Source organism: Penicillium odoratum (genome assembly GCF_028828045.1).
Source record: "Penicillium odoratum strain IBT 22623 chromosome Unknown utg000003l_segment0_segment0, whole genome shotgun sequence".
Lineage (NCBI taxonomy): Eukaryota > Fungi > Ascomycota > Eurotiomycetes > Eurotiales > Aspergillaceae > Penicillium > Penicillium odoratum.
Window position 1 is genome coordinate 1,700,292 of NW_026643145.1, and position 15,331 is coordinate 1,715,622.

General features: G+C 47.9%; 7 protein-coding genes across 7 annotated transcripts; 3 read left to right on the plus strand and 4 right to left on the minus strand.

The window, feature by feature from the left end:
• Positions 1–1,131: 1,131 nt before the first annotated feature.
• Positions 1,132–4,467, plus strand: N7520_003889 (DUF1708 domain-containing protein; the record flags this gene model as incomplete). Its single annotated transcript, XM_057137824.1, has 5 exons — positions 1,132–1,563; positions 1,621–1,714; positions 1,768–1,996; positions 2,049–4,345; positions 4,394–4,467. The coding sequence occupies 5 exons, from the start codon at positions 1,132–1,134 to the stop codon at positions 4,465–4,467; spliced, it is 3,126 nt and encodes a 1,041-aa protein (XP_056998289.1).
• A 570-nt stretch (positions 4,468–5,037) lies between these two features.
• N7520_003890 (ThiJ/PfpI family protein) lies at positions 5,038–5,918 on the minus strand (the record flags this gene model as incomplete). The annotated part of the gene is made up of 3 exons (XM_057137825.1): positions 5,038–5,426; positions 5,479–5,716; positions 5,844–5,918. The coding sequence occupies 3 exons, from the start codon at positions 5,916–5,918 to the stop codon at positions 5,038–5,040; spliced, it is 702 nt and encodes a 233-aa protein (XP_056998290.1).
• A 1,108-nt stretch (positions 5,919–7,026) lies between these two features.
• Positions 7,027–7,510, plus strand: N7520_003891 (uncharacterized protein; the record flags this gene model as incomplete). The annotated part of the gene is made up of 3 exons (XM_057137826.1): positions 7,027–7,059; positions 7,121–7,210; positions 7,232–7,510. 3 exons carry the CDS (start codon positions 7,027–7,029, stop codon positions 7,508–7,510), a joined length of 402 nt encoding a protein of 133 aa, XP_056998291.1.
• A 208-nt stretch (positions 7,511–7,718) lies between these two features.
• N7520_003892 (uncharacterized protein) lies at positions 7,719–8,774 on the minus strand (the record flags this gene model as incomplete). The annotated part of the gene is made up of 2 exons (XM_057137827.1): positions 7,719–8,393; positions 8,604–8,774. The coding sequence occupies 2 exons, from the start codon at positions 8,772–8,774 to the stop codon at positions 7,719–7,721; spliced, it is 846 nt and encodes a 281-aa protein (XP_056998292.1).
• Positions 8,775–9,487: 713 nt separating this feature from the next.
• On the plus strand, positions 9,488–10,369 carry N7520_003893 (protein deglycase HchA; the record flags this gene model as incomplete). Its single annotated transcript, XM_057137828.1, has 1 exon — positions 9,488–10,369. One exon carries the CDS (start codon positions 9,488–9,490, stop codon positions 10,367–10,369), a length of 882 nt encoding a protein of 293 aa, XP_056998293.1.
• Positions 10,370–10,722: 353 nt separating this feature from the next.
• Positions 10,723–11,171, minus strand: N7520_003894 (uncharacterized protein; the record flags this gene model as incomplete). Its single annotated transcript, XM_057137829.1, has 3 exons — positions 10,723–10,806; positions 10,848–10,913; positions 10,974–11,171. The coding sequence occupies 3 exons, from the start codon at positions 11,169–11,171 to the stop codon at positions 10,723–10,725; spliced, it is 348 nt and encodes a 115-aa protein (XP_056998294.1).
• Positions 11,172–12,275: 1,104 nt separating this feature from the next.
• N7520_003895 (putative sucrose transporter) lies at positions 12,276–14,404 on the minus strand (the record flags this gene model as incomplete). The annotated part of the gene is made up of 8 exons (XM_057137830.1): positions 12,276–13,189; positions 13,236–13,349; positions 13,420–13,590; positions 13,643–13,714; positions 13,769–13,835; positions 13,891–14,112; positions 14,148–14,205; positions 14,307–14,404. 8 exons carry the CDS (start codon positions 14,402–14,404, stop codon positions 12,276–12,278), a joined length of 1,716 nt encoding a protein of 571 aa, XP_056998295.1.
• Between the last annotated feature and the right edge of the window lie 927 nt (positions 14,405–15,331).

Sequence of the window (15,331 nt, forward strand, 5' to 3'; positions counted from 1 at the left end):
TAGTTCACTATCGATACATACTGATATAGTGACTACTTGTAGCATATTATGTAAACATTGAAGCTGTCCCCGTGATCAAACTTAATTGATTCCCACGTTTCATATTTCCCGTTGCTTCATCTCCATTACCAAACATAGTAGGTAGCACCATGTGTATAGTATATAGTGTGTAGTATATAGTGTATAGCGTATAGTACCTAGGCAAGGCTTATATCTCATATATCTCACATATCTTATCCTGGCTCAATTATAGCCAAGATCTAACTTCACCGATTCGAGTCTTGATTGGCTGCCACCAATGGACCTGTACAATCCTTCTCTCCCAATAGTCACCTAAAGTCTCTAAGACCCTTATAGTGGACTTGACAGCTTCGTAGCCAATTCCAATTACTGTGACAGGATCGTGTCTACCATAACCCTGGATCCAATAAAGTCAGTTTTGGAGATGATGATCGCCATCGGTATCATCCACTCCGCACATTTAGTACGGAGTATAGGTCATACATTATACTTCTTTCCACTCGGTTCTTCTCTATACCTTAGCTCTTACTTCCTACTAAAGATAATTCAATACAAAGCCAAAACCAAACAAGAGACCAAAACATTCGACGCAAAACTGCAACAAAGAGGGGGGCGGTCGAGACCCAACGGTTAGTGTGATTCGATCCCGTTTTTTTACCCCTGAAGTTCACCAACTTTGTCTCTCTTCTTGTCGAGGCTCTTCATCTTTCCTTCTATCCTCTCGTTTTGATCTTGATTCACTGGTTGATCTTGTTCCCTTGCCCTAAATTCCCCTCTCCAGCAGAGAGCACAGACTCCGGAAGGAGATCGCTTCATTTTCTTTTCCTAATTTTTTGTTTCTTTTTTTCTTTTTTTTTTTTTTGCCTGAGCCTGTCACCCCCGGGGCTGCAGGACATCCCGGCCGGGTTAATCTTGGAATTTCTTCTCCTCACTTCTTCCCAGTCGTTAAATTACCGGTCAGTCTTCTGCAGCGGTCCAGTCCCCTTTTGAAACCCCCCGCTAATGGCTATTTGTTGACACAGATCTCCATAATAACGGATCTAACCGACGGACACGCGTGATCGAGCACAACGGCCTACCCAAGCTTAGCGGTCGCGTGAATTCGAAACTATGCCGTTCTTTTCTCGCGTCTTTCGAAGCAAAGACTCCACCGCGACTAAAAAGCAGACCAAACCAGCTGCCACCGCGAACCCTGTCCCCGCGAAGCCTAAATGGACCGATGCCTGGCAACGGACTGAAGTGGCTCCCGAGGAGGTGCAAGAGCTCATCCGAGGCTGTGCACACGAATTGAAGGCGCGAGGTAACGAATTTCCATCCAAACCATGTGGTGGTGTCACGGCTGCCACGCGCATACTTCGGATTGCTGATCATTTGGTCAATTTAGCTCTCGACACCCCATTCTTGCTCCTTCCTTTCCGTCCCAGTTCCGATCCTAGTGCGGCCCGCACATTCATCCGAAACTACTTCAATCAGTCCTTTGAGCAAGGTGCCCCGGTCAGCGGTGATGCCTTGATGCAGGAGCTCCGGCTCAATGAGCCGATGGTGAGAATTATTCACTTGGCAACAATACCATACGGCGGTCACTGATTCGTCGTACAGGTTCTTTGCAGTGTTTTGAAATGGTGTTGGAGTAGATTGCCGGGCGGTGTTGTTACGTGGGAGGCATATGAATTGTTCAAGGTTGGCGAACAAGGTACGCGCATCGGGATTTTGTGGGGGACCAAATCCGCTAAAATTAATCTCCAGATTCGGATTTGGCCCGCGATGCTTTTTCAACGTTCATCCCTATCAGTGTCGACACCGATGCTCGCGCCAAGATTATCAATGACTTCTTCGACCTTCTCGCAGCGATTGCGGCTCACGGCAAATCCAATGGTTTGGGCGGCCGCAAGCTATCGCGCTACGCTGGATGGTGGGCCTTTGAACACCACGATACTGGAAAGGGCTTCGAGGCCTCCTATAAAAATTGGGCTGCGTAAGAGAGCTTCCAAATCTCTTTTTCGAATAAACCCTGACTTTAAATATAGTGCCGCCGATGCGACAAGCCACCTGTTCTTTGCTTACCTGCGATCGCTTGTCCCCGATACCTCTCGTGGGGTGACCGGCATCTCTTCGCTCCCTATCTCCCTCCAATCCCTCGTGGAGGCGACCGAATATCCCCCGGAAACCCCGACGCTGCTCCAAGTTACGACCACTAAAGTTGTTATGATTGTTGATACCGTCTCTCCTACTCCCTTTTCTCTGTTGCGCCGCGCAAAGAACTTTGAATACCGCGATGACCACTGGCACCTGCAGGAATTCGCCAACTTCGAGGATCCGATCAAAGCGTTGACCGATGAGTGTCTGCGTGTGCTGAGGTGTATCTCATCCACCAATGAGTCTAGTGTTTCCAGTTCGAAGCAGTCAACCAGCTTGCGGGACGCCTCATGGTCTCGTTTCGAGGATATTGGATTTGGTGGTTCCATTGAGTCAGATCCAGAAGATGAAGAGAGGCAGGCTCCGGCTACCGCAAAGGTGAACACTGCTGCTAGCATTAGTACCGTGCCTCGCTCGCAGGGTGGTGATCTGGGACGTCCCACAACCCCATCCTGGGCGGACTTTATGTCATCTGGCTTCTCGGACGACAATCCAATAAAGAACCCAGTTGGTCTCCTCCTGCCACCAGACAAGGTCCTGCCCCCAATCGCTGCCACTCGTGGCCAGAGTTCCCAATCGCATAAGCGCACCCTGGCCCCTGAGCCAGCCCTTGAACCGGCTGAGCTGGCAAGCATCACCACTTTGGATTTGGATGACTCGTTCTGGTGGGTCTGGATCACCAGTCTGTCCGGCGATGAGCCATCTACCCGCAAGGCCGTGTTTGGTCGTTGTGCCCTCCTTGAAACAGTCATTCGGGAAACCAAGTGGCTGATTTTGGAGGAGCAGATCAAGGGTGCTGCCCCTGAGCCGGAGGCTGGCGCGCAAATTGTCGAGAAGAAGAGTTTCTTCAGCTTCGGTAGTCGGAAGGGAACAAAGCTCGGTCGTCGCAAATCTTCCGCCAGAAAGGTGGATTCGGTGGAAGATTCTTACAAGCGTCCCAACAATCAGGGCCCGCAGAGTAAGACTAGCATTGGTCCCGATCAGCACAAGCGAATTCAAGCCGCTGCCGCCGCCCTTCAGAAGAAGCATCGTGAGCAAGAGGCGGAAGCGAAGGATTCCGCGGGTCAATCTCGCTCTGACGCTTACTCGACCAAGACTAACTCGGTGCTCACTCTTCAGCCGGGCATCGTGAATGAGGCTTCATCGGCCATGAAGTGGGCCAGCAACTACGATAAGAACACTTTCCGTGCTGCATACCTTAACAACAGCCGCGCAGGAACCGGTAATGTATCTGAAGATGTTGCTGAGGACGTTGCCGAGCCAGCAGATAAGCCCATGACGCCTTCGGCTCCTCTTCCACCCAGCACATCCAAATCTGGACCCCCTCCGCCTCCCAAGGACACGGCTGCTGTGGCCACCCCGCTGCCGCCCTCACCTGAGCCAGCCAAGAAGACCCTGAGCAAAGTCGTAGCTGTCCCTGAGGAGATCAAGGATGCCGAGACTGTTGTTGTTGAGCAGCCCGCCGATCCTACCGATGAAAGCAAGAAGCTCAAAAAGAAGACTGGCAACGCCGGTTTCAAGAGCATGTTTGTGAGCAAGAAAAAGATCGACCAGCCTTCTGTGAAACCCGGTGTCAACGAGGCCTCCACCAGCTCGGCCGTGGCAGCTGCTCGTGCCGCCCTCGAGGCCAAGGCCAAGGCTGCCCAGGAAACTCCTTCTAAGGAATCTCCCCCCAAGGCTGTACTCAAAAAGAAGCCCGTTCCTGGTCAGTTCGCTGGGCAAGAAGCCTCCACCCCAGCCCCAGTGCAGCTTGCCAAGCCCTCCACACCTCAGCAGCTCGAGGAATCGGTGCACCAAGCTCAATTCGTCGGCACCGGTAGCCCGCCTCAGACCAGGCGTGCTGTTGAATACGATGCTCTGTCCCGTGTCGACACCAACGAGCGCGATGCTGCTGACCAGGAATTCTCCAAGTTTGACCAGGGTCCTCTCGTTGAGCAGCCAGCTTTCCTTCCTGAGGACGATGGTCCGATCACTCCTAACCCAGCCAATGATCATGGACATCCTCAAACCCCGACCAACGGTCACGAGGAGAGTTTTGAAGCTATTAGCCCCCAGGAGGTCTCTGAGGACCGGTGGAAGCAGATTCGCGAGAATGCTGCTCAGCGGACTGCTGTGCTGAGCGAGGAGCCCGACACTCGCACTAGCCAGTCGGAGCGTACAGACGAAGGAGACACCAGTGGTGAAGAGAGTGAGTTCCCCCAGGATTATATCCAATTCCCCCACTAACATTCTTCAGCCATCGAATCTCGTGTCGCTCGCATCAAGGCTCGCGTCGCTGAACTCACCGGCGACATGGAGTCTGCTCGTTAATCGATCCCTACTGTTCATTTTATTGTCAAACATCTTCACCCACCTTTCGACATTACTACCTAGGGGCAGACCTAGTATTTGATCTTCTTTTCGCTCGTCATTCGCATCTTCTCGTCCAGACGTCTGTTCTTCGTGTTTACTATTCGACCACGTCTCATGTCTGTCCGAGTCATGTCCCTTCGCCAATGTGCGATACGATTGACGGGAATCTTTCTGGCTGCGATTTACTTGTTTTATTTCTCTTGCCCCTGCTACTTCTATTGCCAGACCCTGATCCGGCTGGACAGATATCCGGTTTCATTTCCTATTTTTCGACTATCGTCACCATCTTATTCCCCAAATTGGGTCGAACTGATCTGATCTGATCTGCTTATTTGTTTTGTTTGCTCTATTCCCCTTTCGCTCCTGAATTCCCCAAGCGCATTCAGATTGCTCTTACATACGAATCGCTTTGTTTTGTCCATCTTATCCTAAAATTTGGTTATATTACGTCAATTTGAGACATCAATCGCATGTTTCATTATCTATAAGACATGCCCTGTATACCAGACCAAAGATCCGGGTTTATATCTAAAGTCCCAAAGCCTTCAGGATAGCCTCACCAACCCCAGTAGCCGAAGCAGGGTTCTGTCCCGTAATCAAAGCGCCTCCAAGTCCATTCGACTTGGTGCTAACAACCTTAGCACCCCAAGGCTCATCAGCCTTGACATACTTGCCTCCAACGCGCTGCAACTCCGTCTCCAGCATAAAAGGCATGGCAGCAGAGAGCTGCACCTGATCCTCCTCCACATTCGAGAACCCAGTCACCTCCGCACCAGCAATAAGCGCCTCGCCAGCAGCATTCTTGGTGTTGAGAAGCACGCAGGGGCCGTGGCAGACAGCCGCAACAGGCTTCTTAGCCGCAGCGAAAGTCTCAATCAGCTTAATAGAGGTAGGATCGTTTGTCAAGTCGAACATGGCTATGGATAATGTCAGCTATCTCCATCTCCAATACAAGTGCTTATAACTTACGGCCATGTCCACCGACGTAGAAAATAGCATCAAACTCGCCAGCACGAGGCAACACATCCACAAGCTTGTGAGTATTCGCCCAAATACCCTCCTGTGTCTCAAGGAAATTCTTCGAAACGGGATCCTCTGCGAACATCTTCGCAGAACCCGGGTCTAGTGGGGCCTTACCGCCCTTTGGGGAAGCGATAGTCAAAGAGGCCTTCTTGTGCAAAACCTCCCAGGGGTGAGCGAATTCAGGCTACAAATGATATCAGTTAGTGATTTCATTCTCTGATTGATCCACCTATGTTGTTTTGGTAACCATGTTCCGTTTGTGTAGTATGGAGCTAGATTTGGAGCTATGGCGGGGTAAGCTACAAACGTACCAGATACCAGCCCGTGGGTCCCACGCCGGGGATCTCATCGTGGGATGTAAGGACGACAAGGATGCTAGGGGTCATATTGAAATTATTGGACTTCTGATTTGATTTTTGATTTTGGAAAAGTGGTGTAAGGAGATGTTAAGAGGTGTTCGTTGAGGAAAAAGGAGACGAGGCATTAAGCTCCGCTGAAGAAGTATAATCAACATTTCGTCACAGACCCACTTTGAAGCAGAGCCTTGATTAGCAATCAATAATTGCCGTAGCCAATTATCTAGCGGTTATAGGGTTCTGGTGGGGATTCTTCGGGGTCTTCTTTCCATCTTTATTGGATTTGGTGGGTTTGCGGAGGTTCATTCGTCCGATATTTGTGATTGGAATAGATCCCAGCTTCTGTGTACCATGTAAATCTTCATATATCACCTCTATCACTTGTATACATCACAGACTTTTTTTGGACAGGGGTTCAAAACCCTGTCCTTCCACTTCTCTTTGCTTTGCTTTCCAGTTGGCTACTTAAGGAGACCCTTTTTGAAAACATTTTGACTATTTCAGTAATATGGGAGGAGATGCGGTATATATGGCAAGATACTGGGTAGGAGAAGTTATAGTAGAAATATCAGTAATTCTAGACGCCACGAAAAATGCGCCTGGGAGGTTTGTGCGGCGGAAAGCGTCGTACATATCAATATAGTACATATTGTATTTTTTTACTTAGATCTAGACTGACCGTGCCGAGAAGAGATGCACATATGGGAAACAAATCACCATGTTGCCCTGAGAACTTGAGGTCATTTGGCTATTCGGCTTTTTTTGTGGTCTTGGTCAAGTCGTTTGGCCTTTCTTGAAACTTTTCATTGGATTGGACATCATCCAGTCTGGTATCAAGATTGTCTGATACCTCACTAAAATTCTAAGCCAGGTCCATATTAGGCAAAAACAGCTGGAGTGAAAGATTATAAAAAAAAAAAAAAGGCCAGTCGCGATCTGGCCAAAGAAACTTGAGCTTTTACAGAAAATCCCAACTAATTTTAATCTTGCTTCCAGCAATTCATTTCTCTATGACGCAAGATGCACCAATCGGTGAAGCTTCGGTGGAGAGAAAGAAAGCTTAGATTTTCGGCCAATCAGTGTGCTTTAAGGCTGTCCGTTTTCGGTTTAGTCTCCGCAGCCCTGGGAAGCTTGCATAATGGCTTTCGAGGGTCGCCTTCGCGGTGCTGGGGTATCTAAATCAAGTTTCCCAAAAGGGAGATAGGATGTTTCATTTTATTTCATTCTGTTAGCAAGCGCCACTCATTGCAATGTTTTTCGGGTACAATAAAATCCTTATCATTGGCGCCACCTCTGGGATTGGCAAGGCTCTCGCCGACAAGGTCATTGAGAATGGCTCTTAGTTGATTGTCTCCGGTCGTAGACAGGAAAACTTGGATAAGCTTGTCCAGAAGTATGGAAGCGACCAAGGCTGCTCTGCACCATTTCATTCTCGCGCTGCGCACTCAGTTGCAAGATGGTCTGGGAATGTCAAGCTTCTGGAGATTTATCCTCCTGCTGTTCAGACTGAGCTTCATGATGCTAAGCACCAGCCTGATTTGAGGGATGGGCATCTTATTGGGATGCCGTTGCAGGAGTTTGTGGATGAGGTTTGGGAACGGTTGGTAGAGGGCAAAGAGTAGATTCCTGTTAGGTCGGCTGGGGATATTTTCAATGCGTTTGAAATTAGGAGGCAGGAATTGTATCATGATATGACGGAGCTGCTTTCTGGGTTGTTGAAGCAGTTCTTGCGGTGAGGGTGTATGTATCTGGAACCGTGTTAGATAGATGTTGAAAATTCCTCTGTCAGTTGCATATAAATCTCACATTAAGATTTACATCTTTTCACGATTATCGTAATCCAAACTCGTCAATATAAGTATCTAATGGCGGAGAAGGAATAGTCGAAACAGCTTGTTCTTTACAAGCCGCCAAAATCAGCTCACTGAAATGTGAAACGTTATGAACACGACCTTCCGGCATGCCATCCGACCACTCATGTAGAGAAACCATAGATGCATTAGAATCAGACAGGGCATGTTCCAATGATGGCGGGGTATCATCATCCCATAAGTTATTTCGCAGATCAAGTGGCAAAGAGTCCACAAACGGCGTTCGAACAGAATATTTTCTCGTGTTCAACGAATAAGCGCTTCTTAGCATATAGCACACGATAATTGTTTGGCGAACGCTCTCAGCGAGCAGCCATGCGTGTCGATGGCTGAGCGTCTGGGGAAGGTGGATCGGGGCCTGTTGCCATAGTTTCCTAGCAACGCCCGCTAGCATTGTACTAATGGCTTCGGAGTACGGACCCGTGTTGCCATCTTCATTGAGAAGCAGAATGCGTTTTTCTTCCAATACTGTATATTTATGGCCGGAGGGGCGGGATTCATTCCAGAATTGTCGCCCTTTGATCCTGTGCTTCAAGGCAGAAACTGGCACGTTGAAAGCACGTGCACCAGCAGCGGCAGACGCATATTGACCACCCTTTATAGCTTTGAAAGCTGATAAGAGGGGCGCCTCTTGCTATTCCCATTTTTGAGATTTTTGAGAGCGAATTGGTGGTATGGTCAATGTTTCAAGATAAAGATTGATGCAAATAAAGAAAACAAAGTACATAGACGTGCCCACAACATCCATTATAACATTTGAATAGATAGTGCAGATGGTGACAAAGGTTCACTCTTGTGACGCGAAGAAGCGCAAGCGATGCTATGGTCTCTTCTACTTGCGAACCTTGACCTCGGTCTGCGATCGAGAAGTTTGGGTGGCTTTGTTTTCACGGATCCGCTTGGTGTGTAAGAAGAGCTCTTCCTGGCAGTCCTCGGTGACCCATTTTTTGATGATAATGTAGTTTCTGTTAGTCTGGATAGATTTAGCATAAGAGCCACGACATTGTTCATACATTAGGTAATATCAAAGAGAGTAAGGATAAGAGTAAGGGTATAAGAGAGAGTATAAGAGAGTATATAAGAGAGAGTATAAGGTTGAAGAGAAAAAGAGAGGATTTATCCGAAGAAAGTTTAGATGAAAGTGCGGATGATAGGAGTTTATCCGCATCTCGCACCTCTAGTCGTGTACGGAAGTGCTCTACTCAGCCAATTGGATTTTATATAATTAATTAGGTATTTTTTGTTGTTCTTTATTATTGTTTATTAATCAAATTTTATCAGATCAATGAGGGTTACTGATTTCTGCGCAAATGAATGACTCCTGAAATTTCAGGCAGTAGGGGTTTTGTGCGCAAAACCCTATCTCTTAGTAGTAAAAGTATGTATATTATTTATAGTATTTAACAGCTAGAATACTAAAAATACAGCATATCTTTCATAAATGATGTAAAAATAGTATCTCCACTCTAATGGGCCGAAATGGGCTTGCTAAAGCCTACTCTGGCCCTTCTCGTATAGGTCTTCCTAGTAACATTGGGTCAGAGTCCATATCCTTGACGTCACCAGGAGCGGGGACGTAGTCCGCATTCGTGCGACAATCTAATGATATAAATGCTTAGACTTGCACTTGCCCTGCGTCAATGACCTCGAATTGTTTTGTTACCAAACTTCAATAAAGACGAGATCATCTCATTATTCTCCTTTATGTAGAAGGACTTTGCAGTTAACATGTCTAGCTCATCTGACCGAGCTCCCGTACGAGACCAAGCTGAAGACGATGCCTGGTTCCCATCCCCTTTCTCGCTCTCCCAGTATACGTCACCCAAGACGGACTTCGATGGAGCAAACTACCCCAACCCTTACAAAGGCGGCAAATGGAAGGTCCTTCTGATCGCATCACAAGAGCGTTATCTCCAGATGGCTGACGGCAAATTCTTTTCGACTGGTAACCATCCGGTAGAGACGCTCCTGCCCATGTACCACCTCGATGCTGCAGGCTTCGATATCGACATTGCTACTCTTTCTGGTGACCCAGTGAAGTTTGAAATGTGGGCCTTCCCGCAGGAGGACAAAGCGGTCAAGGCAATATACGAGAAATACAAGGCCAAAATCCGCAAGCCACTCAATCTCGAAGACGTATGGGGCAAAGGCTTCACACAGCAAACACCATATCTCGCGGTCTTCGTTCCTGGTGGTCACGGCGTGTTGAACGGCATCCCTTTTTCGGCGACAGTGGGCAAAATTCTTCGTTGGGCACATGAGAACCAGCGTTTCCTTATTTCACTGTGCCATGGACCGGTATGCATGCTTGCCGCCGACATTGGCAAGCCTGAAGGCAGCAAATTTATCTACGACGGATACCAAATTGATGTTTTCCCGGATTCGTTAGACCAGGGGGCCAATATCGATATTGGTTACATACCTGGGAAGATGGCGTGGCATGTTGGCGAACGACTCCGCAAGCTCGGTGTCACGCCTCTCAATAGGAGCATCAGTGGTGAGACCCATAGGGATCGGCTTGTCCTTACCGGCGATTCTCCGCTGGCGTCCAACAACCTCGGCAAGTTAGCTGCCGAGACACTGCTGAAGGAGGTTCCCAGACTTTCGTGATCATTTTTCAATTCATTAGTTGCAATGAAGGTTAAATCTGAACTTGGGATATTAGGCTATGGAAAAGAAAAATTGTTGCGGAGAGTGGGGTAGTAAAATACATTTAAAATAGTTGAGTTTCATCAATGTCATATTTTCTCTGTTTGTACTAGGGGACTCTTAACGCCCCGAGAATCGGGGACTTTCTATCCCCCAATGCCGCATACCATATCTGATAAGGATTACCATATATTCATGCCTTGTCGTCATCTCGAGCTTTTTTTATATTCAACATTGGTTATTCATTCTTCGGTGCAGCCACGTGAGGTTTTGACAAAAGCTGAAAGAGTTGATCAAACCACCCTCACAACTGTTTAACCTCGTAAATTCTCGAACCTCTTAACTTCCCTCCGGCCCTCCCCAAAATCAATCCATGTAATATCAAAATGCAAGTACTTCTATAGTATAAAACCCAGGATTTTGTTATCAGCTTGCTTACCTCGTCCCAGTCCCACGGAAGATTATAGGCGAGTAGAGCTTCTTGGATCAATTGGCTGCGGTGGACCTAGAATGGAATTCAGTATCAGTAACTATATATGGTCATAGGCAGAGATTGTTAACATACGTGGACCCAGTTGGTGCTAGGCTTCTCAATCTCGTTTTCCTCTGTTTTCTTGTTCTTCTTCTTCTTCTTCTTCTTCTTCTTCTTCTTCTTCTTCTTCTTCTTCTTCTTCTTCTTCTTCTTCTTCTTCTTCTCACTTTTTTCTCTCTCCTCCTTTTCTCTTTCTTTCCTTTGTTCTATTACCTCGCTCCAACTTAACATGAAATCATTGGCGTGCTGTATAACACTGTTTCGGTTGTTTGACTGAAAGACGCCCTCGATCACATCGGCGTTGTAGCCGTCTGTAAATATGCTCACACGTGGTACGACTTTTGGTAGCAAATCCTTCGGCCAAAGATGCTGTTTTTATGCTGACGCTGATTTACACTTCGGCCGGTCTTATCCAGGGTATTGACTGGCCTGACATGAACGGAAGGCCGGAAAAGTCGCCGCAGAAATGACTGTTTTTCCTTTGGCTCTTTTTTCTGGTCGTTTGATGGGTTTTCCTCTGTTGACTGAACGTATTCCCAAGTGCTGCGAGGATGACCTCGAAGACCATGAACGAAAAAATACCACTTTTTTCTCGTTGATTTATTTGTGTGCTTATCTTCAAAGCATAGGTCCACAGGTGTATAGAGAAGACACTCACTTAGCAGCGGGAGATTCTTGAGGGTTCCTTTCATCGCCAAGCTCTACGTATACCGTATGGGCGATAACCCTAGACGCTCGATATGTGTCATTATTTACAGGGCACAGATCTAAAGGATGCCATGAATAGAGGGATCTGACGATTTGCCTTGAGAAATCTCCACGCAATGATCCATGACCGTCTCAATTCCTAGCGGGGTTCAGCTTTGGAAGGCGCCCAAGCGGGGAATCTCTGTGATATCATACGTTTAGGGCCATTGATCATATGATAGCTTGAATAATTACCCCTGAAACCTTGGAAGGACATAGCAAAATACCTAGCAAGAGTTATGTGAAACTATTAAGATTTTAGTATTGACGTGTGTAGAAACTCGATCTAAATAGATGATATTTACCAATTTTACTACATACGTGTATTAATTTATAGCCAAGGATTTAGGAACAGAATCTATGGAATAGTAACTATTTCCCGTGGCAGGGTTTTTGTACAAATATTCAAGTATTATGGTCATTAAAATTAGTATATCAACCACTCCGCAAGTCCAGACTCTTGCGTAGACTTTGAGATCTGTTATAAGCAGGCCCACATGTATTGGCCGCGTATAAAGCTTGTTTTCAGTCCTTTCTTTTTTCTTTGTATGATTCAATCACGTCATGTCCACATCTATCAATACAGCACTATAACACATACCGTAACCGTCTTGTCGCCTCAGCAGCAACAAGCGCACTCAGCGCTCCAATGAAAAGACAAATGGCAATAGCGTTGGGCTTGTCCTGATCGAGATTCATCCAGTGGGCATCGGACGTATCGCCATCCTTTGGAGGCTCCGTTGCGCCGGGCTCAAGGATAGTGAAGACAATCCAGCTAATGAACGTGCCGACGAACTGTGGGAGTGTAGTGTACACGTTCAGTACACCGAGGTAGATACCCGTTAACTCGCCCGTTGATGGGATATTAGAGTGTAGAGAGGACGGGTCTTCTTCGTCGGTGTCGCTATCTGAGTCCCGGTGGTTTAGTCGAAGGACTTCTAGCTCGGTGTCTGCTGCTGAGTTTGCACGGAGACTAGCGGAAGTGATCATCGTCACGCCAGCACGGGTGGATGATGCTGCGATACCCGGTGCTGTGACGCCGTTCATGGTGAGTTTGTTGATTTCCACTCCCATGAAAGCGAAGGGGGCCCAGGCGCTGATTGCCCAAGGAATACCGCAGAGTGCGACTAGGACGGTGGCGAAGGCGCGGGAGTGGGCGAGTGGGGCGAAGATCATGGTCGCAGCGAACATGAGCTGGGAGATGAACCAGGCGGTCTGCAGGTCTGGCCGAATTGCGGTTAAGGCCTTGAGTGCGGCGGCCATACCTGGTGGCGGACGAGGGGTGAAGCGAGAGCGTTTGGTATCAGGCGACTGGACACAGAATGGAAGTAGCACCGAGCTGAAGAAGGTGATAGATGAGAAGACGACGAGTGAAAGACTTCCCACACGGCCAACTTCGCCGAGCATATCGGTTGACTTGGTGATTTCGTCTTTTGGTACTTCGTACCGGAAGTAAGTTTCGCCTACCCAGGTGGTACTATAGAACAGGAAAGGGAACCAGCCTGGCTTCGTTAGCAGTGATCATCATCTCCTAGATTTGAAACTTACCGATCCAAGCCCAGAACTGAGCCCAGCAGATAGCTTGGATGCGCGGTGGCAGTTCCATTGTAGTCCTGAAAAGCTGCGAAATCACTTGGATTGCACCGGCTGACCCGTCAGAATCTCTGTTATACATGTTAATATTGATCAACTTCCAGCAGGAAGGTGACTTGCCTCGCTGAAATCAGAACACGCTCTTTCACGGAGTATGAAGTCACCGCGACAGCAGCGATCAACGAAAATGCAGCAATAACGGTCATCTGTTTGAACTGCGTATCTCCAAAGAGACTTCCAAAGATGCTAACAGTGTCGATTGAACCGATCACATAACTAATCAGTTGGCCGATTGCGCACATCCGGCCCGCTGCGAAGTGTTAGAACTTTACTCAGATCCACAAGATAAGATCGAAACATACCCCAGGCAGACCCAGCTTGTTGCAATGGAATTGGTAAGGTATCCACAATAAGACTGCGAGAACATGCTTGTACTAAAAAAGAATAAGCAGTGCTCTTAGTCCAGAAACCGGTCTATATCCACTAACCAACATTAATGGAGAAATCCACCGCATAGATACTTGAGACCGCTAGCGCGATAGTAACATTCTTGGCCTGCAAAATACAATTAGTCTCCAGTCCCAATTCCAGGATTCCATAGCATCAATACCTTTTCAGGATCCGTTACAAATAACCCCACAATCTCCGCTGTCCATCCCAGCACGATAAGACAAAGCGCCACAACAAAAGACCCAATTACCATAAACGGTCTCCTCCGCCCCCATTTAGACCGTGATCGATCCGCAATCACACCAATAAGAGGTTGGATAATCAATCCAGACAGCGGACCAGCAATCCACACCAACGACGTTTTCGACTTCGTCAATCCAAGCTGAAGGAGGTACGGCGTGCAATCTGAAAAAAAACCCCCCCGTTAGACCAAGCTCCAATCCGATACCATTCCACAAATCCCGTCTCGTCCATACTCACAAGTCATTTCAGTACCCCAAGTGAACCTATTCGTAACACGAACCCAGTCAGCCAAGAGCCATTAAACCAGTTCCGGAATCCTGCAGGGAAACGCACTGCAATCCCACTAAGCTAAACGTCAACAACATCAAGCGCGTCGACTCCGACTTCCCCTTGATAAAGGGAGTCCCCGCCCATCGTGCAGCCTGCGGCATCTTTCCTATGCGCGCGCTGGCATGTGCTCAGCTCCTGCGCGGGCACAACGGACCCAATGCTTAGACGAGTATATTCGGTGGTGCGCAGGGTCAATGTAAGTCGACCAATTGTTTAGGCGTAAGGATCCGGGGATTACGATTGGGGCTGGGGCTTGGGCGGGTTCGCGCGTTGGGCGTTGCGGGGGAACTAGCGCAGACGTGGACGTGGATGGTACGTGGACTGGATGTAAGACTCGATCGAATGTAGAAACAAATTTTCGGTAAGATTGACTCTGTCGAGCCCGGTGCGTGATTTTTGACTCGGTTCGAGGTTGAGGGGTGTCAAACAATGTTCGCGCGGGTTGGAGGTTTCCGCTTCCGGGGCTGTGGGAGGTGGGGGTTCGTGGGTAGGAATTGGGCGCTCAATTGAGGGGAAATGAGAAAGCAGTATGCAGATGTCGCGGCAATGATTCGTATTTTCCGGGGCGCAGACAAGGTGAATGGGATGGTAGGAGAAAAATGGACCTGGCCTGAGCGTTGTTATGCGGGCCCCCGGGCCGCCTTATCGCCAGTCAGACCCGCCAGGGGCTTGACGAGAAATTACCGATCTGGGTAGCATGACAGGTGACAATGTTACGTGTGCTGTATACTTGTCAATACGGTAGGTATCGTTGTTCTATAACATACCTTTTCCTTTCTAATTTATATATTTCCCATGGTGCATGTACTGTAGCTTGGAGTGGAGAAATATAAAGATAATTACTACGGCTGAGTAATGTGCCATTTATAGAACAGAATAACATGGCGTACGTGGACTTGGGGCTTAAAGATTATGCGGCCAAGTTATATACCAAACGACTACGGAAGCACCGGAACATGTAGAAAAGCAAAAGGTCTTTATCCCGAGATTACATGCAAACACCGAAATAAACAAAACCTGGAAATACA